At 56.1% G+C, this 25818-nt stretch overlaps 1 protein-coding gene across 3 annotated transcripts in view; it reads right to left on the bottom strand.

Annotated features, from left to right (window-relative positions):
• Positions 1–25600, bottom strand: part of COL11A2 (collagen, type XI, alpha 2) — a 29648-nt gene extending 4048 nt beyond the window's left edge. Inside the window, exons 1-58 of one of the 3 annotated variants that reach the window (XM_011976668.1) lie at positions 25291–25600; positions 22427–22576; positions 22078–22288; positions 21462–21624; positions 19749–19940; positions 18823–18900; positions 18116–18178; positions 17267–17446; positions 14189–14248; positions 14042–14083; positions 13746–13808; positions 13338–13412; positions 12806–12892; positions 12518–12574; positions 12318–12371; positions 12161–12214; positions 12008–12061; positions 11771–11824; positions 11527–11580; positions 11400–11444; positions 11224–11277; positions 10753–10797; positions 10503–10556; positions 10273–10317; positions 10084–10137; positions 9814–9858; positions 9526–9579; positions 9352–9396; positions 9109–9162; positions 8668–8775; positions 7620–7673; positions 7273–7326; positions 7119–7163; positions 6981–7034; positions 6808–6852; positions 6609–6662; positions 6455–6508; positions 6167–6220; positions 5636–5743; positions 5396–5485; positions 5163–5216; positions 4825–4932; positions 4579–4686; positions 4385–4438; positions 4228–4281; positions 3924–4031; positions 3671–3724; positions 3439–3492; positions 3160–3213; positions 2944–2997; positions 2496–2603; positions 2070–2123; positions 1822–1875; positions 1626–1679; positions 963–1016; positions 590–697; positions 428–481; positions 234–287 (exon numbers count right to left, since the gene is read on the bottom strand). In XM_011976668.1, the coding sequence (XP_011832058.1) occupies positions 234–287; positions 428–481; positions 590–697; positions 963–1016; positions 1626–1679; positions 1822–1875; positions 2070–2123; positions 2496–2603; positions 2944–2997; positions 3160–3213; positions 3439–3492; positions 3671–3724; positions 3924–4031; positions 4228–4281; positions 4385–4438; positions 4579–4686; positions 4825–4932; positions 5163–5216; positions 5396–5485; positions 5636–5743; positions 6167–6220; positions 6455–6508; positions 6609–6662; positions 6808–6852; positions 6981–7034; positions 7119–7163; positions 7273–7326; positions 7620–7673; positions 8668–8775; positions 9109–9162; positions 9352–9396; positions 9526–9579; positions 9814–9858; positions 10084–10137; positions 10273–10317; positions 10503–10556; positions 10753–10797; positions 11224–11277; positions 11400–11444; positions 11527–11580; positions 11771–11824; positions 12008–12061; positions 12161–12214; positions 12318–12371; positions 12518–12574; positions 12806–12892; positions 13338–13412; positions 13746–13808; positions 14042–14083; positions 14189–14248; positions 17267–17446; positions 18116–18178; positions 18823–18900; positions 19749–19940; positions 21462–21624; positions 22078–22288; positions 22427–22576; positions 25291–25372 (4230 nt within the window). In that variant the 5' untranslated portion in view covers positions 25373–25600. The remainder of the gene's footprint in view (positions 1–233; positions 288–427; positions 482–589; positions 698–962; positions 1017–1625; positions 1680–1821; positions 1876–2069; positions 2124–2495; positions 2604–2943; positions 2998–3159; positions 3214–3438; positions 3493–3670; positions 3725–3923; positions 4032–4227; positions 4282–4384; positions 4439–4578; positions 4687–4824; positions 4933–5162; positions 5217–5395; positions 5486–5635; positions 5744–6166; positions 6221–6454; positions 6509–6608; positions 6663–6807; positions 6853–6980; positions 7035–7118; positions 7164–7272; positions 7327–7619; positions 7674–8667; positions 8776–9108; positions 9163–9351; positions 9397–9525; positions 9580–9813; positions 9859–10083; positions 10138–10272; positions 10318–10502; positions 10557–10752; positions 10798–11223; positions 11278–11399; positions 11445–11526; positions 11581–11770; positions 11825–12007; positions 12062–12160; positions 12215–12317; positions 12372–12517; positions 12575–12805; positions 12893–13337; positions 13413–13745; positions 13809–14041; positions 14084–14188; positions 14249–17266; positions 17447–18115; positions 18179–18822; positions 18901–19748; positions 19941–21461; positions 21625–22077; positions 22289–22426; positions 22577–25290) is intronic. The other 2 variants (XM_011976669.1, XM_011976670.1) reach the window with 2 other exon arrangements.
• Positions 25601–25818: the final 218 nt, after the last annotated feature.

Below are 25818 nucleotides of genomic sequence, written 5' to 3'. Positions count from 1 at the left end.
AGAAAGGTGCAGGCAGTCAAGAGAATGCAAAGAGGAGTCATGTGGATGGGGAGAAGGGCCAAGAAGACACGGAGTAGGAGCCGGGCACAGGGTCCGTGAGTGGCCCTCACTGAGCAGGGACCCCCTGGGACTGGCTGCTGGAGGCCTGAAGCAGAGCAGTGGGCACTCGGGTCCCACAGGTTTCAGGGTCGAGGGTGATGGGAGAGACACCTGGCCACGTGTCTGTCACTCACCTTCTCTCCCTTGGCTCCAGCATCGCCCCGGAGACCAGGCAGCCCTGGGGGTCCCTGTGGAGAGATGGGAAATCACTCTCTCAAGAGAGAGGTGGGACCAAGTTCTCCCCAACAGTCTCCACTTCCTCCAGGGCTTCAGCTCTGTCCCAGGGCAGCGCCCTCACCCCTCACCCAGCCCTATCCCAGTCACTCACCACAGGACCTGGGGGTCCAGCCTGGCCTGTAGCTCCAGGTCGGCCTTGCTGACCCTGAAGATTTGAGGAGACCACAGGGGTCAGGAGGAGCATCCCCACACTGCACCCCTCCCGTGGCTCCTCACTCCCACCCCAGCCCAGCCCTTCCCTGCAGTGACTTACCACTGAGCCTGGGAGCCCCCTCAGACCATCAGGGCCAGGTTTCCCTGCTGGGCCTGCAGGACCCACCGGGCCTGTCTTCCCCGGGGCACCTACAGCACCAGGATCTCCCTGAAACACACACAAGGAATATGTCCTGAAGGGCAGAGGAGTGGGGTGTGGGCAGAGGGCAGAGGGTCCAAGGTGGAAGGTGTGAGGCAGGGAGGAAGGGCCAAACTCTAGGAGCCCCTAGCACAGGAACAAGTATAGGGAACGCCTCTCCCCAAAAGGGCCCAACATGGGAGAGGTGGACATGGGGTAGGCATCTGGGGACAGAGGCATCTGAGGGGTGGGAGGTGGAGGGGATGCTCCAGCACCAGGGTGGCCTTTCCCTCACCTTGGCTCCCTTCCCTCCTTGTCGCCCCTCGGGACCAGGCGAGCCGGCAGGACCCTGCAGATGGAGCGGGAAGGAAGAGCACATGAGGCCATGGGCAGCCAGGCTCAACTCTTTCCCCTTCCTGTCCCAGACACACACATACACACGCACACACACACACATGTGCGTACACAGGGACACACACAGAGGGCTGATTCACAGATGTGTGAACAGATGCAGCTGTGACAGCTGTGAAGATACTGGGTAGTCTGTACATTTGTGAAGAGCCACTTGCCCACACCCTACCTGGTGGCCCGTCTCCTGTCCCAGCAACTAAAAAGGTTCACCCCTGGCCCACAGAAAAGCCAGCCAGCCCCTCCTCCAGTTTCCATTCTGCTTTGTCAGTAACCACCACTCCCCCGGTGAGAACATACACACCAGAACCCAGGAACGAACATGCCCAAGACACCACACATCCATCAACCCACCAGCTCCTGCCCACACACTCTGCCCAGGGCAATGAGATACTGCACACCCTTAAACCCACCGGCTCCTGCCCACACACCCACCCAGGGCAATGCAGACACCAGGCACCTCCCCGCCTGTCCCACCTGCCATTGCCCAGCCTCCATCCACACAGCCCAGGGACTGCCTCCTGAGGTCTCAGGGGTGCACCTCACTTACCCGCTTTCCAAGTGGCCCTGGGGGTCCATTCTCCCCAGTGGGACCAGGGGATCCCTAGGGAGAGAGGAATTGGGGTAGCTGAGTGTTTATCTTCCAGTCAAAGGGACCCCTCAGCCCCTCAGGAGTGGGGCACAGAAGAGGGGTAAAGGGGATAAGGCTTGGGCTCAGGGGGGTTGTGGGGTCACCAGTCACTCACAGGCTGTCCTGGCTCACCATCCTCGCCTCGGTCACCCTTAGCACCATCCTGGCCCTGCAGAGGTGAAGCAAGGTCAGAGATGGGCCCCCAACCTGGCTGGCATCACCCCCAAAACTGTCAATCCCCCATCCCCTTGCCTGCCCTGCCATAACCCCAGCTTCCCAATACCCAAGCCCAGCGGCCACACAGAGGCCCCCGCATAGAAGCCCCACCCTTTTTGCCCCTTCCCCTCTCTGAGTAAGACTCACCCGAGGGCCACCTTCTCCAGGGGGTCCAGGGTCACCAGGAAAACCAACAGGACCCTGATCCAGAGGGAGAATAAGAGTCAGGGTCACAGCTCCCTGAGCCCACCCAGCACAGATGCCCACAGGCACATGCCACTGCCCTCTAGAGGCAGTGTCCACCCGTACCCCCCAGGAAGAGGTCTCTGCACCCCTCTCCCCACTGCGTGCACTGCGTGTTGTATAATGCCTCAGGGTATTAACTGCAGGGCATCTCTCACTTTCTCTCTGGATCCTAGACCCCATGCATCCCTCCAGATGCCCCGTTTCCAGAGCATCCCCCCGAATCCTGGGCTCCCCACACTCCAAGATCCTCCCTCACACACACCCATATTCCCAGGTCTGTCGTTCACAGGGCCTGAGAGGACTCCATCCCCACCGCCACAAACTCACAGGGTTCCCTTTGGGGCCGTCATCGCCTGTGGGGCCTTTAGGCCCTGGTGGTCCTGGCTCTCCGGGCTGCCCCGACTCTCCTTTTTCTCCACGTTCCCCGCGTGGACCCTGCAGAACAAGCGGAGGACACAGATGGCCCAGGGGGTCTTGAAGGTCAGGGCTGCAGCCTCTGCTTCCGAGACACCTTCAGCCATCCCCTACTTCCCTCAGTGACAATGGGACACACACAGAAAGTCAAGCCTATAAGCGGAGTCCCCTGGTCCCCTTCCCTTCGAGGAAGGGGAAGAAGGGCTCACTCAGACCAGGGATCAGGCCTCACAGAGGATGGCAGGGAGCAGAGACTCTTGCTGCAGAGGAGTTCCAGCTCAAGGAGGTCACAGGAAAACTAGAGGCAGGGTTGAGGCGGGTGAGGGGGATTGGGGAGTAGGGCCTTGGAGCTGTCACTCACCTTGACACCTGGCTCACCCTGGATCCCTGGAGATCCTGACTCTCCTGGTTCCCCCTGCAAAGAGATTAGAGTCAAAAACCTCCTCTCCTTCCCTGGCCAAACAATTCTGATATTCCCCACATCTCATTCTCTTTTGTCTCCCCAACCAAAATTGGCAGAAATCCAACTCTCATCCCCGACTTCCATGACTGCTCCGTTCACCCCCTTCCCAGTTACCTTCTCTCCAGGGGGACCCAGGTTCCCAACACCTCCCGGGGGGCCTTGCGGGCCCTGGAAGAGGAACAGAAATAGGTGTCATTGCTTAGGAAGGAGGTGCCATTTCAGGGGCAAAGTCCCAGATGAGCAGCCCAAGGTCACAGCAGTGAGGCAGTGGAGGCCTCCCAGGAGTAAGGGCTTCTCTTGGCCCCTGAGACGATACTAGAGTTTATGGTCTGGGAAAGGGAGGCAGAGGACCAGACACATTGATCTGAAGGGACAGGGGCTGAGATGACTCACATCAGCGCCATTGGGTCCAGCTGGACCTCGAGGTCCTGGGGGGCCAGGTGGTCCCTGGGGGGAAAGAGATACACCACAGATGGGGAAGGGAAGTGAGACGGCTGAGCATAAGTGGTGGAGAGAGGAGGACGAGCAGCCAGGCCAAGGAGTCGGCAGTGGGGTGTGGGGTGAGGGCTGGCCAGGGAGAGGGGTGACTAGTATGGGGGCTAGGGTCAGTAGGGGTCACACTCACCATAGGACCCACATCTCCTGTTTCTCCCTTCTCCCCAGAGGGGCCCGGCAAACCCTGTGCAGGTATACAAAACATGGGCCCAGGTGACCACCCCACTCAAAGCACAACCCTAGGCAGATAGGCCCCACAGTCCCCTCCCCTCAGACCCCACGTGCCCACCAGTCCTCATCAGCAGGCTGCTGGCAGGGTCTGGGGCAAACATCACCCCATCCTGACCCCACCTCTCAGCCCCTGTTCCTATCCCCCAACACACCTGTAGGCCAATGGGTCCTGGGGGCCCATTGAATCCTCTTGTTCCTTCATCGCCTTTGGCTCCAAAGTGTCCCTGGGGTCCCCGAGCTCCAGGCTCCCCATCTGCTCCCTGCAGGGTGGAGGGAAAGCAGAGACAAGGACACAGGGATGGGTCATGGGTCGGGTGTTCTCTATCCACAAATACCACACAGAGCTGGGTGCCATGCCCAGAGCCCCTGCTCCCGTTCCCAGCCCCAAGGGCAGAGGAGGGCTGAAGGAGAATCAGAGGCTGCTGGACCTTTGGTGGGGGTGGAGGGATCACTCACCGCTGCTCCAGGCTGCCCCACAGGACCAATGGGTCCAGGGGGTCCAGGAGGGCCCTGGGTGAGAGAAGAGAGTCAGAGACACCAAAACAGGGAGAGAGATCAGGTGGGAATGAGATTAAAGGCCAGGAGATCAGAAGTCAAGGTCATGGACACTTACATGTTCGCCCTTGTTCCCTTTGGTGCCCTTCTGTCCAGGGTCCCCCACCTCACCCTGGGAGGAGAAGACAGACAAGATATTAGAGAAAGGTGATAGATAGAGTGGGAAGGATGACATGACAGGGGCCAGGGGTCATGCCCAGGTCAGCCATCTCATCTGGAGAGAAGATTGTCGGGGTCTGTGGGGTCCCTCACCTTGTCTCCATCCTCTCCAGCCACACCTGGAGGCCCAGCAGGACCAGGAAGCCCCACAGGACCCTGCACCCCGTCTCGGCCAGTCGGGCCAGTGGGGCCCTTCTCACCCTGTGGGACAGGACGAAGGAGTCATAGCCTGGAGGTGACCCTCACCCTCAAACACCCCACAGGAAATTTGTCATAGCCCATCAACCCTAGGCTCACAGACCCCTCCCCAGAGCCCCTCCCCAGGACCCCCACACTCACCGGGACGCCTTTCTCTCCTGCAGCTCCAGGGGGACCCTGCGGGCCTGGGCGCCCTGGTGGACCAATGGGTCCCCCTGATCCTGCTGCACCTCGTTCCCCAGGGGAGCCCTGAGAGAACAGATGAGTCAGACCCCCAGGAAGGAGACCCCAGCTCGCCCATACCAGAGAACCTCAGACCAAAATTCCCAGAAGATCCCAAAATCAGACACATTCTGGCTGTCCCTGGACAGCCTCTGCCCAGCCCCACAGCCCCTGGTGGTATCGGAAATCCTACCCTTCCTCACCCACCCCTTTCCTGGGTCCTTTCTACCACCCCCCCACCGGAACCCCAGACTCACTGCAGGGCCAGGGGGGCCAGACGGACCTTCATTCCCCTTCAGACCAGGTCCACCCTAGGAACCAAACATTTGGGGATGATGAGACTTCATGGAAAGAGAAGGGTGAGGGCTGGGGAGGGAAGATAGGTTCCAAAAGATGCAAGTGGGGAGTGACATGGAGGGGGTCTGGGTCAGGGAGGGGACTCAGGACGCTTGGTGCTTGTGACAGGCAGGGGTCTGGGAGTCACACTCACAGCAGTGCCTGGGAGGCCTCTCTCTCCTGGGAATCCCCTTAGACCAGCAGGACCATCCTTCCCTGGGGCCCCAGGGGGACCAGGGTCACCCTAAAAGGAAAGCAGAAGTGATGAGCCACAGCCACGCTCCCAGATAAAACAGAGAGCTCTTGAGCCCCCCTCAAATCGCCAATTACCTGTTCCTTTCAGCACCCCAATCCCCAGTTCCCCAACTTCCCCTCTGCCTGGTCCCTCACTGACCTTTGTTCCTTCTTTTCCAGCTGTCCCAGGTAGTCCCTGCTCTCCAGGGGGCCCTGGGGGGCCTGGGTGGCCTCTCTCCCCCATAGGGCCGGTTTCTCCTGCTGCTCCCTAGACAAAGGCAGAGAGAGTTCCCGGTCTCAGGCCCTTCATCCCACTGTCTGCCAAAAGAGCCCAACCTGGCCACCCTAAAACACTCCTCCAGAACCCCTTTATCCCTGCCCCAAAGCCCCTGGGAAATTCCCCGGCATTCCTGGGCCACTGCTGGGTTTTTTCCTGCCCCGTGTGGAATAACTACACCACCTTGTGTCTCTGTTGGGGAACTGCCTCTCCTGGGGGACAAGACGATGAGAATGCACCTCAAAACAGACTGAAGTTCAGGACCCCTGCCTGAAATCCCAGCCCCCACCATTGACTCCAGCCCCAGGAGTCTGGGTCAGGCAGACCAGGGGCAGGGATGTGTGACCGAGAGAAGAGGGGCAGACAGACTAATGCTAGGGTCTGGGGTCCATTCTCTCCTAGGGACAAACGTACCTGAGGTCCCACCACTCCTGGAGGACCAGGGGGGCCGGTCTTCCCTTGGAAACCCTAGGTGAGGAAGAGAGGAGAATGCAGTGAAAGCAGGTGTGGGCGCTGTGGGCCAGATTCCCAGGAGGAGGGATCCCAGGCAGGATCACACCAAGCCCTGGGCCCTGGGTCTGGGCAGCACCAGGGCAGGCTCCACTCTGCCAGGAGAACGTCCCTGTGGACTTTCCAGACAGCTCTGCGGTTAAAGGGTCTGAGGGAGCCCCCCAAGAATGGGTAGCCAGGAGCATCACTCACCACTTCTCCTCTCTGGCCTGGGTGTCCCGGCAGCCCGTCCTTCCCAGGGGGGCCCTGGAAGGGGTTCAGGTGTCAGGTGAACTCTCGGTTGGAAAGGGGGCAGGGAAGAAGGACTCAGAGAAGCGAGGTGGGTCAGAGCTCAGGGTCAACTTACCGGGGGTCCTTTGGGTCCAGGAAACCCATTGGGACCCTGAGGTCCAGGGAGGCCCTAGAGACAGAGGTGGTGGAAGTCAGGAGAATGGGGGCAGGGGCTGAGTGGGGGAACTAAGCTTCCTCCCTGGGGTGAGGAGGGAGCTGGCTCACCCAGGCTTCCTGGGGAGTTCAGGGGAAAGGGACTCTCGATCCACACTCACCCTCTCTCCAGGGGGCCCATGGGGGCCATCACCACCAGACGTTCCCTGTGGGGGGGAAACAGAGTCAGGGAGTGGGAAGAGCTGCCTTCCAGCTGTCCCTGAGGTCAGGGTGTTGACAGAGAGCTGGGACTGAGTGGGCAGGGGGCAGATGGAGCCCTGTAGAGACCACTCACCTTAGCTCCAGACTTCCCAGTGGCACCTCGGGGTCCCCGCTGACCCCGTGGACCCTACAGAGGGGAGAGGAGTTGTCAGAGAAACCCAAATGCCTCCCTCTGGACCTTGAGCCACCTGTTTCTCTCCCCTGCACTCACCGTGGGGCCCCGTTCTCCCCGAGGCCCTGATTTCCCCGACAGGCCCTGATGGGAATGAAGCAGAGAGAACATTACCCAGCATAAGACTCCCCACAGACCCCCTCTACACCTCTCCAGCCCTTCCCTTCTCACTCCCTCTCATCCTCCAGCTTACCCGGGCTCCCTTCTCTCCACTGGCACCAGGAAAGCCAGGAAATCCTAAGGACCCCTGGTGAGAATAGAGAAGGGGGGAAATTGAGAAGTGATGAAAGGTAGGGTTCAGGAAGGGGCAAAGGGGGTCAGGAGAGGCCACAAAGGCAGTGGCGAGGGAGACCTGAGCTCTGCCAAGAACTAAGTGGCCTTGGACAAACTGCTGCTGCTCTCTGGGCCTCTTTCGTCATCTATGAAATGGGGGTCAGCTAAATTCCCTCTGGGGTCCCCCGCTGCCCTGCATCTGTGCTTCCTGGAATCAGGGATCAGGGAAGGGAGAGGAAGAGGGGCACGTATGGGGCACGGCATCACCTTGGGTCCCTGACGTCCAGGATAGCCAGGCAGACCAGGAACCCCCAGCTTGCCCTGTGGAGGGACAGAGAGCAGTTAGGAGTGAGAGGAGATCCAGATGCTGCTCCACCCCTGGAGACCTCAACCCTCACACATAATGGCCAGCCCCGCCTAGCAACGCACCCCACACAGCCCAGCCTCTAGCCCGCCATTGCCTGCCCCGCAGCTGCCTGACTTGTAGTCTCTCCTTCTCACGAGTGGATTTTCCCCAATTCTAGTGCTGGGATTCCACCTCCCCTGCGCCTGCAGAGGTATCAGGTCCTTCAGGGTCACTGTGATCTAGCTGCTTCCCACCTGTCAACCTCAGCTCCATCTACCCCACGAGGGAGGTGGGATCTACTCCAGCACCCACTCCTGCTCCACCAAGACCAGTCCCCCTGCAGGCCCTTTGCCCACCACACCCTGACTCCTGTGCACGCCCCCTTCCCCAGAGGCTCCAGGGCTCATCCTGCCCAGGCAGCTGCAGAGCAGGGCTTAGGAGCAGAGACTCTAAAGCCAGACTGACTGGGCATAACCCCTGGCTCTGCCCTTCACTGGCCATGTAATTAACAAGCATCCCTGTGCCTCTGCAAAACCTCAGCAAAACAGTGCTGTCACATGCCTACCTCATAGTATAGATAGGACGCATCAGCACAGCACCTGGCACAGGGCAAGCGCTGGGGAGAGTCAGCTCAGGAGACCACAGACCTCACTGCTATTAGACTCTCTCATCTCAGAACTCCTGCTGCTTGGAGTCCGAACGCATGTTCACTCTGCCTTGAAGCAACAGCTACTCTCTAAGCCTCGTCTCCATCCAACTCTTCATGACAGGGACTTTTCCCTGACTTCTTATATATCCCCTCTGCCCATCAGCAGCTGGGAGATGCCATTTACACAGAGAGAAGAATAACTAATGCTTGGCCATCTTCAACTGACTGGCTGACTTCAGCTGCGGGCACCCCCCATGCCCATCCTGACCCCAGTGCCCACACCTCCAGAGGACCCAGGCACAAAACCCTCATCCCATCACCTTCTCGCCCATAAGCCCTGGGGGCCCAGGGTCTCCAGTCGGTCCACTGCGTCCCTTTGGCCCCTCAGGACCATCCTCTCCCCTGGAACCAGGGACTCCAACCTCACCCTGTGTGAGAGGGAAGGACAGGTGAGTGTCGGGGACTGGAGGTAGAGTCTGGGCCCAGAGAAGAAACGGGCATCAGTGAGGCTGAGGAGGGCTGGAGGGGTCCCAGGGGCCACTGCAGGATAGGGAGCCGGCAGGGAGGGATAGTGTAGTGATGGGAGGGCAGGTGTGACACAGACCATGGGGTTATCATCCTGTAGGGGTCAGGCTCCCAAGAGAACATAGCACTGGAACTGCAGAGTCTGGAGACTCAGGAGAATAAACTGTTGCTTGGGGTCTCCAGAGTGGAGGCTCAGTAGGACACGGAATTGGGGCCAGTGTGGAATCTCTACTCACCCTGTCACCTTTCACGCCTATGTCACCTTTGAACCCTGGAAAGCCATCCTCGCCCTAAGAAAGATAGAGGTGAGAGGACATCACAGATGACAGAGGGCTGGGGTTCTAATGGGGATTCTGAGAACATAGGTGGAAGCAGGGGCTCAGGAGCTGGAGGGCAGTGCGGGGCAGGCTGGAGGGAAGACAGTGAAGAGAGGAGATGGCAGGACTGACATGCTGGGAAGCTGGGGGCATGGTGCTCACCTTCTCACCCTTATGACCCTTCAGACCCCGAATTCCGTCCACACCCTAGAATTAGACAGGGGATAGAAGTAGAGTGATCAGGAGATGGAGGTGGGTTGGAAGGACCAAGCTCCTAAGACCCCATATGGCTCCCCTGACCACAGCCCTTTGTCTCCCAGCCTGGTGGTCAGTTACCTTGACCCCTCGAGGTCCTGGGTATCCTAGAGGACCCTGCGGTCCAGAGGGACCCTGGAAGAAAAAAGAGAGGCGTTTATAAAGAGGCCTCAGAGTGTCACTGTGGGGACCTCCAGGGGTGGGAGAAATGGAAGTAACAACATTGCTGTCTGGGTAGCGTTACAGGGCACAGGAATTGAGAATGTGGCAGAGCCGTATGAATAATGAGAGAAGGAAATCCCGAGGACTTTGAGGCTCTAGAGTCTGGGTAGAGATTCCCTCAGGGGTTAAAGACATGGAAGATCTCACCTGGTTTCCTTTGGTTCCAGGGGGACCTTCCTTCCCCGGGTGACCCTGGGAGTAAGGGATAGAAAATGTGACCAGTGGTCCCTGTCACCCTCTCTGTACCCCTCCCTACACTTCTTCCAACACAAATTTCCTGTGACCTAGTGAAGCCAACTGTCCATGGACAAGCACCACCAGTGACCTTTCAGTGCAAGGGTCACTGAAGGAGCTTTGAGGTCATGCACTGGGGCGGAAGGCCAAGGGAACTGGATTCGGAAGTGGGGGCCCACTCACCGGGGGTCCGTCTGAGCCAGGCATGCCAGGGAGCCCTGGCTTCCCTTGAGGACCCTGCAGGAAGATAAAGAGGCTCAGGGTCACTAGGAGGGTCATGTCTGGACACAGACAAAATCCCAGCAGACATTCAGGGTTCTCTCTACACCCCCACTCTAAACCCCCTGTCCTCCAAATCACTTAGTCACTTACCTTCTCTCCATGAGGGCCGATGGCACCCTGGGGCCCAGGGAGACCCTACATACAGGGAAAGAGAAGTCACAGGGGCCTCCCAGGGTGTCTTCCAGCCAGCCTCCCCATTCAGAGCATGAGCGACAAGGGCCTGAGACCCTTAATTTCCTGTATTCTTCCAGCGTCTGACCCATTGTGGAAGCCCAAGGGAAGCCATGAAAATTGGGGAAGGGAGTAGGGGCACCACTCACCTGGGTCCCAGGGGTGCCCTGTTGTCCAGGAGGTCCTGGCTCTCCCTGGGGTCCCTAGAAACAGGTGACCAGGCACAGGTCAGAAGGAGATGGGGACAGAACAAATTTAGAGCATGGAGCTGAGTCCCAGCAGCGACAGCCAAGAGGGCAAGAGCAGGAAGCAGACAGGGGTCAAAATAGTGGCCAACAGGATGCTGGCAGGGACCTCAGGGGATAAGAATGGGGGCGGGATCTGCCATCCATCACTCACCAAGCTCCCTTTGGGGCCCTGGGGACCATCCATGCCTCGGACGCCCTGAAACACAAGACGGGTGTGAGCAGCCTGAAGGTGGGCCAGAGGGACCTGTGGTTTTCAGAGGCCCAGCCATTCCCAAGGTTGGGACGGTCAGACCTCCAATCCATCCCGAACCCAAGCAAACACAGCTGGCCCAGGCCTGCAGGGTGTGGGACTGTGGATCTGTGGGCTTGTGGGCATTCGTTTTGTTTTTCTCAAGGATTTATTTCCTATGCCCAAGGGCCCTCGGGGCACCACACCACATGGCCCTCCCTGTGCCTGGGGAGTGAAGGCTGAGGCAGGGCAGGGTGGGGCCAGAGCCGGGGGAGCTCACGGGGAATGGGAAGCTTGCCGAGAGAGGAGAGGGAGCAGGAAGGCAGCTAGAAAGGTGGAGAGTTGGAGAGGTCAAGGGGCCACCTCAGGGTCAGAAGTCAGGGAGTCACTTACAGGAGGTCCAGGAATACCAGGTGGGCCTTTGGGGCCAAGGAGACCTCGAGGTCCCTGCATTCAGGGTGAGGGGAGGAGACAGCATGAATGGATAAAACTGTGTCCCTTTAGTGCCCATGTCCCCCTCCTGGCTTCCCCAGAGCCCCCTCCCCCAGCACCAGCCCTTGGACACTCACCGACTCTCCAGGCAGCCCTCGAGGCCCAATCTCCCCATCATCTCCCTGGAGGAGGAGGACATGGTGAAGCCGCCGTGCCTTCTAGACCTCCCCTGCACCCAGCCCCTACATTTACCACTACACGTACCCTCTCTCCATCCTCACCAGGGGGACCAGGAAGGCCCTGGGCACCAGTATCACCCTGCAAAATGGGGGAACTCATAAGAGGGGCCTCAGAGCCCCCAACACAGGCAGACACTGAACCTCTGCACTTAGCCGACCCATTACGTTCACCGAGCTCCTGCCAAGCCTCCAACCTCCCTTCCCTACCTATCCTCACTCCCACAAAAGATTTATCCCCAATTACAACACACACCCACTAATGTACTCACCCTATGGCCCTTTTCTCCAGGGAGCCCTGGGAGTCCATCAAAACCTCGGTCACCCTAGGAGGAGGAGGGGCAGCCAGAGTGAGGACACGGCCCTGTCCAAGCCCACCCCTTCCTACTGCACCTGAGTTGGGGCACTGATCCTGGGGGAGCCTGGGGAATTAGGCCATCCCCAAGAAACAACTGAGCCCAGTGTGGGCTGAAGGCTATAGGCTTCAGGGACGGGCCCAAGTCTGTTACCTTCACTCCAGGTTCTCCAGGCATCCCCCGGGCTCCATCAGCACCTGCCCGGCCCTGGGAGAACAAGGGAAGTGTCAGAGCAAGCAGGGGCGCAGTCCCCCACACTGCAGGCCCTGTCTCCCCGCAACACCCATCCACCCCTGGGGCACTCACCCTTCTCCCAGCTTTGCCAGGAGGGCCTGTGAGTCCCTGAGGTCCTCTGGGGCCCTGGTAAGAGGAGAGATGGGGTGGGGTTAGGAGGCATGAGAGGGGAGTGAGGGAGACTGAGCTGGGGAACAGATACTGGGGTGCAGTGGAGGAGGGTGGTCACCTGAGGTCCTAAGTCTCCAGACTCTCCTTTCAGGCCAGGGCTCCCAGGTTGGCCCTGGGAGAGAGAAGAGAGGACGGTCGTAATGAAGGACACACCCAAAAGTGGCCTCTGAGTGTTCCCCAAAAGAAGCCCTTCTCCAGAACTATCCACACCACACACACAAATAAAGCATCCTCCACCCAAGCACCCTGCTCACTCACCAAGGGTCCAGGGCGTCCTGTGTATCCCATGGGGCCAGGAGGTCCACGGAGCGCCAGCTAGGGAAGCAGGGTGACAGCAGAGCTGAGGGAGAGGCAGTGGGAACCCCCAGCCGCAGCAGCCTCCAAATTCACCCTTCCTCTCCTGATCCTCATCCACTACCCAGGATTCTCCCCAACCTCCCTGTTAACCTCAAACCAACCCAGGCCTCCCCTGCCCCACATTCACTCCAACCAAACCTTCCAGTGCCCTCCAGAGCCTTCCCTTTCCAGGGAAGCAGCCCCACTCACCCTCGCCTGCTGCAGGATCGCCTGGGCCTGAGCCTCCTGGGCCGCCACCACAGGGCCCTTGTCACCCCCACCACTGCCAAATCGGAACTGAGGGCAAGGAGAGAAGATCCAGATTCTCTTCCAAGAAAGCCATGGGACCCTCCCAGGCAGAGGTTCCCTCCAGCGTTTCTGCCACTTGCCCCAGGTTCTGCCCATCCAGCATTTCCCATGGCTTCCAGATAACCACTTAGAGGATTCCAGAAACTCAGCTCCTGCCCTCCTCCTCCACTGTCCAGCCTCTGCCTCCAGAAAGACTCTCTTTTGGTTCTAGAGTCCCTGAAATATAGGCTGTTCTGCCCAGTCCTAGAAGACTGGTGTTTTGTTCTAGGTCATCTAATGAGGACCCATCTCCCCAACCCCAAAGACAAATCCCTTTGGAGTGATGATCTTTTGAGACTCCTCCATAGCTTTCCTGCCCATCTGGTTCTTGGTAACACGACACAATTCCTTGTCTTTCCCATCAGCAGGTTCCAAAACCCAAGAGACAACTCACTGGGAGCATGAGAGATGTGCCAGGAGGACCAGGAGCCCCATCTGATCCAGGGAGCCCTGCTCGGCCAGGAGGGCCCTGGAGTGGGAAGAGAATGCAAAATATGGGGTGACAGATAAGGGAACATCAAGATCTTAGCACGATTTTGAAACATCCTCTTCAACAGAATAAGTGTAGACTCCTCTACCTCTTTCCTGAGTCTCCCACCCCCATGGGGAAAACTGAGGGTGAGAAACCAGATTAGTACCCTCCCCAACCAGAGTTTGCCCTCCTTTCTGGTTGCTGGGAAGCAAACCATCCCCTCATTCATTAACAAGCCACCTAACAAGAAATTACTGGGCATGGCAGCCCCCACTTGGATACCACTAGCTCCCCCAAAGCTCCCCCCTCACATAGAGGACACCCCCTTACCCGCTCTCCAGGGTCTCCAACTGGGCCTGGGTTCCCCTGGATGCCAGGGGGACCAATCAATCCCTGAGGAACAAAACAGTAGGGGTCAGGTGTGGGCATTCAGACAGGTGTGGGCACTCAGCCTGTGGCTAAGGAGTGCTCTGTGCAGAAGAGATCTGGGAATCTGGGAAGCGTTGATTGGAGAGATGCTCCAGAGTTCTGAGGAGGAGGCCTGGGCATATGTGGGGACGGCTCAGATGAGCACATAGCAGGGCTTTCTGAGAAAAGCATGGTCACCAGGTTACTGCTAGACTCACCGCAGGGCCTTCTGGGCCAGGAGGCCCCTCCACAAGCATACCCTGTGGAGTCAAAAGTTAAAAGTCAGAGGTGACAGGACCAGCACACCAAACCCCACTCGCTTCTCCTCTTTCCACCACCTCAGCCCTGTGACCAGCATAACTTACAGGTTCCAACACCGCAGGCTCTCCCTTCTCTCCCTTCAGCCCTCGGGGTCCATGGGCAGCCTGAGGGAGACACACATGTAACCCCCAGTGGGGCCTGTGAGCAGCCAGGACACCAGGCCTGCCCCCATCTCAACTCCAACCTTGATTCTAAGATCCTCTCAAGACCACTTCAGCCCTACCTGAAAGCCCCACAGCCCTCCCCTAAAACTCCCTCTTCATACACCTTTCAAGCCTGCCAAGGAGACCTCAGGGTTCCCTGCCCCCTAAACAGTTCCCAGCCCCACCTCAGCAAACACAACCTCTCCATCTCCCTGACAGCCTCTTTCAGGAAGGTCCCCAGACCTTTCTAGTGTTTTTGTTGTTGTTGTTGTTGTTGTTTGGTTTTTCGGGTTTTTTTCTTTTTTTTTTTGAGAAGAAGTCTCGCTGTGTCACCCAGGCTGAAGTACAGTGGTGCGATCTCAGCTCACTATAACCTCCGCCTTCCAGGTTCAAGAGATTCTCCTGCCTCAGCCTCCCAAGTAGCTGGGATTACACTGGGATTACAGATGTGCACCACCATGCCCGGCTAATTTTTGTATTTTTATTAGATATGGGGTTTCACCATGTTGGCCAGGCTGGTCTCAAACACCTGACCTCAGGTGATCCACCTGCCTTGGCCTCCTAAAGTGCTGGAATTACAGGCATGAGCCACCACACCCGGCCCCTTCCAGGGATTTTAAACCACCCACCTTCCCAAACCCTCTTCTAGAGGACCCTATCCTATCCCCCAAAATCCCTCTGACCCCAGGAATCCCTAGAACCTTAAGAAACCTTCCACACATTTACCCCGATACATCATAAAAGAATCTCTCTAAGATTGTGGGTAGATTTTTATTTGGGGTAAGAGGAGGGCATGGACCCATATGAGAACCTGATAAAAGCTAGGCTGGGTGAGGTGGCTCACGCCCATAATCCCAGCACTTTGGGAGGTGGAGGCAGGCAGATCACCTGAGGTAAGGAGTTTGAGACCAGCCTGACCAACATGGTGAAACCCCATCTTTAATAAAAATACAGAATTAGCCAGGCGTGGTGGCACATGCCTGTAATCCCAGCTACTTGGGAGGCTGAGGCAGGAGAATCGCTTGAATCCATGAGGTGGAGGTTGAAGTGAGCCGAGATCGTGCCATTGTACTCCAGCCTAGGCAACAAGAGCAAAACTCCATCTCAAAAAAAAAGAATCTGATGAAAGCTCTGAGTCTTTCTCCAGAAATGAAAAAGTATATGCTATTATGCACAGAATTTTATTTAGGATGTCAAAGGGTTCACAAGTTTGAATATGCCCCAAAGGTTAAGCATCCATACTCCAAGTAAATTTGGAGGCTGGGCACGGTGACGCACGCCTGTAATCCTAGAACTTTGGGAGGCGGAAACAGGCAGATCATTTAAGGTCAGTAGTTTGAGACCAGCCTGGCCAACATGTGAAACCCCGTCTCTACTAAAAATACAAAAAATAGCCGGGCGTGGTGGCACATGTCTGTAATCCCAGCTACTCAGGAGGCTGAGGCAGGAGGATTGCTTGAACCCAGGAAGCAGAGGTTGCAGTGAGCCAAGATTCTGCCACTGCACTCCAACCTGGGTGACAGAGTGAGACACTGCCTCAAAAAAAAAAAAAAAATTGGAGAGAAGTCCCCACTGAATGCATTGCCCTTCCTCTGGCCCTCAAGTACATTCCAAGCCCACCAGTTCCCTCCCTTGCACACCTCCACTCAGATAACTGTTCCCAACTCTAGGGCCAGAAACAAAAGAACAGGGAGAATGGGAGACATTCACCACCACCCCAACTCCCCCCAACAAAGATCTTCAGAATGTCCCTCTCCACCTTCATTCTGACCAAACAGCAATGATCAGTTTCAAAACTCTCTGAAATCCCATATCAACCCCAAATACCCAGAGAGCAGCATAAAAGAAAGGCAGCAGAAGCTCAAGGGAGGCAAGAGAGGGGAGGTATGGGATGCAGCAGCACAGTAGAGGAGGCAGCCAGAACTGCAAGGCAGGCAGAAGATGGAGCAGAGTGGACAGGAAGCAGTCCCACTGACAGGGAATACTGGAAGATATGAGAACAACTAAGGGACACAGAACAAAATGACAAACACGTGGAAGCAAGAATGATGCCAGAGCCAAGGAAAATTAAACATGGCCAACATGGCTAGAAAACAAACTGGACAAACAGGAAGTGGCTGGACAGGAAGCAGCCAAAGAAAGAGGATCCAGGAAGTGAACCTTCAACAACAACATGGCTACCATGACCCAGAGAGAAAAGAAGGGCACAAAACAGGTAGAATGTGACTCCTGCAAAGGGAATCATGACAGTGAAGGGTAATTCTTCCAGAAAACACAAACATCAAGGCTAGGACACACAGGAAGTAGCCATGAGAAATATTGAGGCCCACAATGGAAACTTTATGATTTAGATGACCTGAGACATACAGGAAGTGGCTTATTGTCAAAGGGAATTGTCACAAGATAGCATGAAAAACTAGAGCCAGAACAGAAATAATATATCCCTTGCAGTCCAACTGTGTCTTGGTAACAGACACAGTTACCAAGATGGATGCCACAGCTGGAGAAGGCAGGAAGGGACAGATAATAAGTGGCCTGTAGGTTAACAAAAAGGTGACATAGGAAGTTAGATCGTTCGGTAGAAACATGAACAAAAAAATTGTTTCACCAAGAAGAAATGATAGAGAAACTCTGAAAATGGACACAAGGTAGTAGTTTATTGACCAAAAGCTTTATGAAATCCAGTTTCAGTTAGACAGGAAGTGATCAAGAAAGACAGGAAGTAGCTATATAATTTTTATTTAAATTCCCAATTGCCCTGAGCAGAAGTATCCACAAGAGTCACAAGGTAAGACATTTGGCAAGGGAAGGCAGGTAGTAATCTTTTCAAGCAACATATATATCATATGTGAACAGAAAATGACAAGTCACAGATGGGAAGTTGCTCACAGCCAACAGCCAAGGATCAAAACCAACAAGAAGCAATTCCTGTAGCTCCCACTGGTGGTCAAGAATGAAAGAGAAACTCCTTTCACTTACGGCTCCTGAGTGGGCTGTCTCCGCAGAGAGGGCAGGGCCAAGCTCTGTCTCCTCACGATAATCATCCCCATAGCCATAGGTGTAATCGTAGGGCCCTTCAGGAGGGTCTGTGCCACCCTCCCCATATTCCTCTGCCTGGAACCTGTCGGCTGTGGGGGGGACCTGGAGATCTGTCTGCTCCTTCCCAGGGATGGGGAGGGAGAGGAGTAGATGGGGATGTTAGGGCTGAGAGGAGGCTTACCCTGGACCCCAGGGTGTGACAACTTCTAGCCCAAAGGATTCTGAGGTTAATCAGAACTGGAGTTTTTCTCCCAAGAAGAGCCATGGGAGTGGTTGTATATAAATGGAAGGACCATCAAAGGCCGAAAATGGAGAGAGATGTCCAGAAAGTGGGTCCAGTGGGATGAAGTGGTGGATAAAATGAAGGGTGGCCGGAGGGCTGGATGCAGAGTGGACAGTCCATGAACACAATGACAGACAAAGTAGTCCAGGAATGACCAGAGAGATAGGGAAGACAAACGGTGACAACATTGGACAGAAAGTGGCTCCTGGAAACAGAAATAGGACATAGAAAGTAAGACCATTAGACACCAACATGGAGACGAGGTCACTCTGGAATCAAAGAATCGTGGAAGAAGGCCTGGATACTGAAGGGAACTGGCTGGACTGAGAGAGACAAGCAGACCCACAGAACTATAGAGTGACCCAAAGACAGAGGCCATCAATGGAAATGAGGAAGAACCCTCCGGCCAGAGGAGGGGCTGGTCCATCAAGATGTCATGGGCGGAGGGGAGTGAGTCACAGGTGCCCATTTCCCCCAGCTAGGGTGAGGGTGGGGCATAAAGTTACCTCCTCAAGGGGTGGCAAGGGGCTTGACTCCAGGATTTCTTCCTCTTCACCTGGGGTGGGGTCCTGACCCCAAAGAGAGAAGGAGAAGAGTAGCACAGGGTGGGAAGGAAGGAGAAAGGTTAGCGGAAGGGTGGCAAAGCAGCACCCGTCCCCCAAGGGCAGGGTCTGTCTGTGCTGGGGGATGGGGGAAATCTCAGATCTTGCAGCCCCTTTGGAGGGGGATAGTTTGGGGAGAGTGAACCTCCAAGGTCATAGAGGTTTGGGGGCAGAGATCTGGATGCCCCGGCTCTACCTGCCGGTAACCGCTGCCTCTGGTCCTGGGGGGGGGCCAGGCAGTGGGGGAAGCTGCCCTCCGAGCTGGGCGTCGGGAAGGGGGAGGCTGGCCCTGTGCTGGGCCAAAGCCTGCAGTTGGAGAGGGCCTCCGGTCTGGTGAGGGGGACGCCTGCCGAGCCGCTGACCGCTTGGCAGGTGGGGTAGGCTTTCGGGGAGGGGTCCGATGCCCCCTAGGGGAAGGGGGAGGCCTGTGGTGGGGGCTCCCAGGGTGCTGCAGCAGAGAGACAGGGAGGGGGCAGGGAGTAAGTAAATCCCCATCATCTAAACACACTGTGCCTCTTCCCACAGCATGGAGGGGGAGGAAGGTGTTCTAGGAGATGATTGCTGGGGGTGCTGGGAGAAAGGGAAGAAATGAAGGGGTCCCTTGAGTTTACCTGATAATCAGGGGTTGTCCCCGTAGTCATCACATCATAATACGGGGGCTCGTAGTCATAGTAGAGAGACTCAGTGGGCTGGGATTGGGGGGTGGGCATAGACAGGAAGGGGATGAGGTAATTGGAAGGTGTGGAGTGAAGGGCAGGAGAGGGAGATAAAAAGATGGTGTGGGTGTTGGGAAACGGGGGAGGTGTGGAGTTGGGAAACAGAGAGTTGAAGATGAAAGGAGAGGTTGAGGGTCAGGAGGGAGGTGGGGGGAGGTGGAACAGAGAGAAGGAGTTCCACATGTGAGGCAGAAGCAGACATGATTAAGGGATTGACCCTCTGATCTTCAGTCCACTGACCCCAGAGCCTATCTGTATTCTAACTGTCCAGGCCCCACCTAACCCAAGCTCCCTTCCCTTCCCTTCCCCCACCACCTCCCCTTTTCCTGCCCCTCCAGGTAGGTGGGGGCCAGAGACCAGGCTCCCCACCCCCACAATTCTGCAGATCCACCCCTACTTTGACATTCCCTCCATCCCCACTTCTTCCCATTCCTCCTCCTTGGTCTCACCGTCCTAACTGCTTTCTCCTGGTTTCAGTCCCCTCTACGCTCCTCTCCTACCTGCCTCCCCAGCTCTCACCACGTCCCCACTGTCTCCCAATCTCTTAATTCAAGGAAGGAAGGGAAAACCCAGGGACACAGTTCCAGGAAGACTGGTAGAGGAGACGCAGAGCAGGGAACACAGCTCCCAGCCACGAATTCTTCATAACAACTCTTTTTATTTTTAGATGAAAATAAAAAGGCTGATGAATGAGGACTAGGAAGAGGGGGTGATGAGAATAGGAAGATGAGGGGTGGGGAGGACAACTAAGGAGGAGAGATGCCTGGGTGTCTTCCCTCTCTGGGGTGTGCTGCACTTGGGGGTTCTCCTGGCTCCCTCACCTGGCGCTGGGGTTCCTGATTTTGTGGCCTATGAAGTCTTGATGGTTGCTGCTCTGGAGATCTCTGGGCTCTGTGAGGCTGTTGGTTTTGGGGTCTTGCCCTCTGGCCCCCCTCGCATTCCAGCTCCTTCTGTTCACATGATTCATAGGCTGCTTGGACCCCTGGGACAATGGCCAACTCCTGGACATCACCCTGCAAAGACATGAGAAAGATGGAGCAGAGAGATTCAGAGAGAGGCAGAGGGTATCATCCAGGAGAAAGGGTAGGAGGCCAATCCTAGACAAAACCCTATGACGGGAGAAGGTCACTGTCAGTCCTCCATATGCACAGCCCTTTTCAGTTCTCAAGGGATCTCATGGGACCTTCATAACAACCAGGAAAGTTGGCAGAACAAGGATCTTTCTTTCTACCCATTTTTCAGATACATTCCATTCAGAAAAGCCCAAAAAGGCAATGACTGCCCCAAGGTCACCTAGAATGGCAGAATCAGGACCAGATCCCAGGCCTTCCAGAATTATTTGCCTCCCCTCTGCCCTTTGTGGCAATGCATGAACCCTTTCACAGTGGCTTCCAGAGACAGGGCTCAGCCTTAGATGCCTTGGTCTTTCAATGGCAGTGATGATGAGAATTCTCTGGACCTCTAGAAATGGAGTGGGGAGAACCCATTTCTGAGTTCCAATGGCATTTACTTTTGCCCACACAAGGTGCTTAGCATACTCTCCACTGCACCGTAATTTAGGGGATGTTGTCTCATTTCCAGAGCCCACCTGGGAGCTCTTGGGGGTGATAGAGACTTTATATTCTTCTTCTTTATTCTCCTTGGCCAGCAGGTATTCAGAAAATGTTGACTGGCTTGGGGGGTGAATGGAGGGATGGAAGAATGGATAGATGAGTGGATGGGTGGCTGGGGGCTTACACACATTAATGAATGGGAGCACTGATAAATAGTGAATGAATAAATGTATGTATGGGAGAGTAGACTGGTGGGTAGATGAACAGGGGTTACAGAGTAGATGGAAGCAAATGGGTGAATAGGTAGATGGGTGAACTTATGTGGGTGAATGAATAGTCAGATGGGAAATAAGGAGATGGGTGCATGAGTGTATTGAAGGAGGGAGTGGTTCAGTTGGTGGAAGGATAATGGATAGATGGGTGGCTGAAGGAATGCATGCATCCTTGTATGCATGGGTAGATGGGGAGGGTGGGTAGGTGGGTGAGTGAATACCTGGATGGAGGAGTTGAAGAGGATAGATGGATGGAAGCATAGATGGGTAGTTTGAAGGGAAGAGTGGTTAAGCAGGGGAGGATGGACAGGTGGGTGGATATAAGCCTTCATGCATGAGTAGGTGGGTGTGTGATGCATAGATGAGTAAATGCATGGGGGAGTGGGTGGTGGATGTGTGCATAGGTTGTCTGGCGAGTGAGTGAATGGATGGGTGGGTGAGGAGAGAGAGGAGTTGAAGGGATGGATGGATGACGGAACTGATGAAGACTGAGGGACAGAGTAAGTGGCTGTGGACAGTACTGCTATATAGGTAGGCATCTAGTTCTCCTGCAGAGAACAGTAGCCCTGAAGATATAAAATGGAAATGAAAATTCACAAGAAAAAAAATGCAGGCCTAGGGAATAGGAAGATGACATGCTGGGGCCAGAGGGGAGTGGGCACAAGACAGGGGACCAGAAGTCAATCCTGCCTCTGATTGCTCTGGTTACCTCAAAGACTTCTTCATCCAGGATACGGGCACCAAAGATTATCACTCCATGGGTGTCCAATACTGGACGAGCACTTCGTGGGAGTGGCCGGGTGACTCGCTTCTTGCAGTCAACAATGAGGGTGACAGACTGGCCCTTCACAGCCACGGCCACGCGGTGCCACCTGGACATGGAGGGAGAGGTTCAAGTGAACCGTTGGCTGACTGAAGTGGGGGAGTCAACATGGTTGGAGAGCAGTGATGAGAGTTGAAGCGAATGGTGATAAGAGCAGTAATAACAAAGGCTACCGTTTATTGAGTGTTTACAGTGCACCAGGCACCATGCCATCACTTTCTTATTTGTGCCGATTCTATTTAATGTCCATTTTACAGATGTAGAAAGTGAGGCTCAAAAACTTTAAGTAACTTGCCCAAGGTACAGGCAAGTTCAACATGCAGAGAAGGCTGCACACTGTAAAGCCCAAACTCTGGACTAGAAGTGACTGAAGTTTGGGCAGTGGGTAGGTGTGGTGTGGCCCAAAGAGTCTGAAGGGTTTCACAGTTTAGAGTGTAGGAGTTCCAGGGCACTTCCTCCTCAAAGTGTGGGCCGAGCAGACCAGAGAAGCAAACAAACTTACTTGCCATCTGCGAGGCTGAGGCCTCGGAAGACTGGCTGAGCGGGAGGTTGAGGCCGCCCAGTCTGGTCCTCATACAGGAAGCGGACAGGTCGGCCCAGCTCCAGGCCCAGCTGTTGGACACCCTGGGCACTGTAGAGAGTCAGGAGGGGAGCTTGGAGACCAGGGCGAGTCCGGACAACAGTCAGCAGAGAGAAATCTTTGGGAAATCCTCCTAGTATCCAAGAGAGATACACACAGAGTGAGAGGCAAAGGGAGCCGCCACAACCCCTTTCTTTCCTCCTAGTGTCTGATCCTAGGCCCCATCCCATTACCTCCCCCAGGCCTCCCTACCCCACCACGTCACCCATACCTGGGAAAAGCTGGCGAGTGGGTGCACTGAGCTGGGCAGGTCGTGCCACTCGGTAGGCCACATCAGCTGGACAGATGCCTTTCGTTCTCTGGACACCATCAGGGAGGGAGGGGAACCTCAGAGCCCGGAGCACATCCACAGGGGGTGCACCTGGGAGAGTCCATGACTATCAGGAGAAGGGACATGCCCTCAGGAGGGCATAAATAGAGGACATTTGGGATCTAGAACTCAGCTTTCCAGGGCTCAAACTCCCTGCAAGGCAAAGGTCACCTTACCCTCACTTGCTTCTAAACAGTGCCTGAATGGACTGGAAATGCAAAGGTACCTGGAGGCAGGGCAGCATCAGCCGGCATTCATCCCCACGACACTCCTGCCCCCCCTCTCTCCTAGCATCTGCTTCTCTTACACTCTCCCTTTGTCTTTTAGCCTATGAATCTGACTCTCTCTGTGCTCTCTGAACATCTCTCTCAACTCTCCATCTGTCTCCTGTCTCTCTCACTCTCTTACTCTCTCTGTCTCATTATGTTGGTCTTTCTGTCTCTATCTCTTCTGTCTTCCTCCGTTTCTCTCACATTCTGTCCATCTTTTTCTCTCCCTCGCTCTCACTCTCTTTCCATATCTCGCACTCTCTGGGTCTCTGGCATCTGTCCCGTCTCCAGCACAAACAACATCTGGGCAATCGATCATCCTGGGCACAGGAGGTGCAGGGGGGCCACGAGGAAGAGACCAGAGAGGCAGCTCTGTGGGAGGGGCTTTGAGCAGCTACCCATCCCAGGTTTGGGGGATGGGGTGGGAACAACCCTGACCATGCTGAGGAAAAAGATACAAGAAAGCTCTCCCAGGAGTCTGTGCCTCCTGGTTTAGGAGATGAGTTGGGGAGGGGTGGAGGAATGGGGGGTGGGGGCTGAAGCTGCCACGCGGAGCCGGAACAAGTCCAGGGCCCTGAGCCACACATCTGTGGATCCCATCAGAGTGCTTGCCCAGAACCCAGGCAAGCTCCCCACACCTGGAACCTCAATCCTGTCTCACCCCGCTCACCAACTCCACCACCTGGGACCCAAAGATTCAAGACCCAGCCCACCAGCCCTGTCTACCTAGAACTCAGCTTCCTAGGGCTCAAACTCCCTGGAAAACAAAAGATCACCTCGACCTCACTTGCTCCTCTGTATACATACTCTTCACACCATCAGCTCCAGATCGGAAAAATCCCAAAGAGAGTTCCAGCAAAACTTTCATAGAAGTGTGGGGCAGGGCAGAGGCCAGAGCAATCAGGAGAGCAGAGCTGGGTGGGGTGGTTGAGGTGGGGCGGGCAGGCAGAGAAAAGGCCCTTTGAGTCCAGGAGCCGGGAAACCACGGCCTTCCCCCCCAACCCCCGCCTAAGCCTGGCCCCCGCGCGTGTGGCAGCTCCGCAAACACCAACACACAAGGGCTGCTTTGAGAGACGAAGGGTGAGTGAGACAGAGACACAGAGACTCACAGAGACCCCAGGCCAAGGAGACCTTGGAGGCCCCTACCCTCCACCAAACCCCAGGGGAGTACAATTCGATCATATAGACGACCTACCCACAGGTCCGCCCACCATCTTCCCACACCAGGCCACATACTTGCCCCACTGTCTCCAGCCTAATCTGCCCCACAGGCTCCCCATTGGTAGCCCCATCACCCTCCACCACTCTACCTCTGGCCCCCCAGATGCCTTATTCTCTAACCTTAGGAATTCCACAGTTAACTCATTTCCCTAAAGTCCCATCTCTACCGACTCAGCTCCTGAAATAAGAAACAGTCATCTTAGCCATCCTCCTGCCTCCATGCCAGAGGATCCCTCTTCCCCCTAAGAAAGACTCCTAGAGTCTACAGGTACCATACCCCTCAATGTCCTGGCCCTGGGCCTCACTGTCCTCACATCTTGGAAGTTCTTCCTTCTGAAATCTAATCTAAATCCTTTATGCTGCCATTCTGACCATTTTCTCTCTAAAGCAGAGAAGAATTGAATCGTCAAGTTAAATACAAATCAGCCCTCAGTGTCTCCAGAAATAGTGGACTTTTCCCAGCCTGCTGAGGGCTTGGTGCTCACAGCCCCCTCCTCCCTGACATCAAATCCCCTTTCCTAGAAGCCAGGAATTCTGGGTCCTGGGAAAAAGAAGGAAAAGATCGGGGTTGTGGACACCAGGGTCCCAGGGGAGCCTGGCTGGCCAGAGGGAGGAGGGGCTAGGCAGGAATGCAAAGAGTTGGCTCTGGCCTCAGACACCTGATCCTGGCCTGTCCGGCGGGCCGTCCTGTTGGCAGCCAGCCTCAGTGCTCCCCAGAGTCAGCTGCGTGGCAGCATTGAGGGCACAGGGAGGGGGAGGGGGTCCCTGTCCAGGAGGCTAATGAGACAGGTAGTCAAGGCACCCTTTCTTTCTGGGCTTACTGGGCTCTGCTCTGAATCACAGGTGCTCACCCCTTATCCCAGAGATAGCAACAGAAAGGCCAGAAGACACACACACCTCACCCATCAACACTGGCATCTACCACCCCCACACCAGCGATGACTGGACCCGGCTGGCCCTGGCCATCTTTAGCTCTGGCCATCTTCAGCTCTTCCCAAGGACTCAAGACAAGCATCCATCCCCATTCAGGGCTCTCTAAAGTGGTCCTCCACCTTTCAGCCCTACCTGCCCTCCCCCAGTCACTTTAAGGAGGAAGAGATCCCTACCCTGAATCCAAGGAACACAGGTGTCCTGCCCTCCAGCCTGGACCCTTGAAGCCCCAAATCTCCTTGTTAGACTCAGAAGCTCCTGCCCCAGGCATCAGCTGTCCCCTTCCCAGAGACACTCGGAGCTCCAGCCAGACTCCGAGGACTCAGGCATCAGGACTTCTCTTACCTGCCCAGCCTGGGGCCGCGCTCAGCCCCAGCACCAGAGGTAGGAGGAGGAGGAGGCGATGGCAGCGGCTGCACCGCTCCATGGCTGAGAAACCGGAACGCCGGGTCCCAGGGACCCAGGTCGGCCTGAGACGCTGGATGCTCTGAGGCTGACAGAAGACAGGGAGCAGACTATGAGCCTCAGACGCTGGGGTCCCAGGGAGGTCAGAGGCTGCGGGCAGCAGCAGCTGTCAGCGGCCCAGCTCCATGTAGCAAGGCGCCGTCGGGGCTCCCGGCACTGCTCCCTCCTCGGTGGCTGCCGCTTCTGTGTGTCCCCGGCCACCCTGGCGCCCAGAGCCCCCACCTCGCCCCCGCCCCCGGCCCGGCCCCTGCCTCCAGCCGCCCGCCCACAGCCACCAAGGGGAAACCCCACCCTCAGTCTCCACCTGGGGAGGGAGGCGAGAACCCTCCCTCTCTCTGGCTCTCTCCTGCTCCTTGTAGGTTTCAATGGCCTGTACCCTAAGATTCTCTTTTCGGGAACCCAAATATC

This window comes from Mandrillus leucophaeus, unplaced genomic scaffold, assembly GCF_000951045.1.
Source record: "Mandrillus leucophaeus isolate KB7577 unplaced genomic scaffold, Mleu.le_1.0 Scaffold1699, whole genome shotgun sequence".
Taxonomy (NCBI): Eukaryota; Metazoa; Chordata; class Mammalia; order Primates; family Cercopithecidae; genus Mandrillus; species Mandrillus leucophaeus.
The sequence above is the reverse complement of the archived record's forward strand: the minus strand, read 5'-3'. Positions and strand labels throughout refer to the sequence as shown.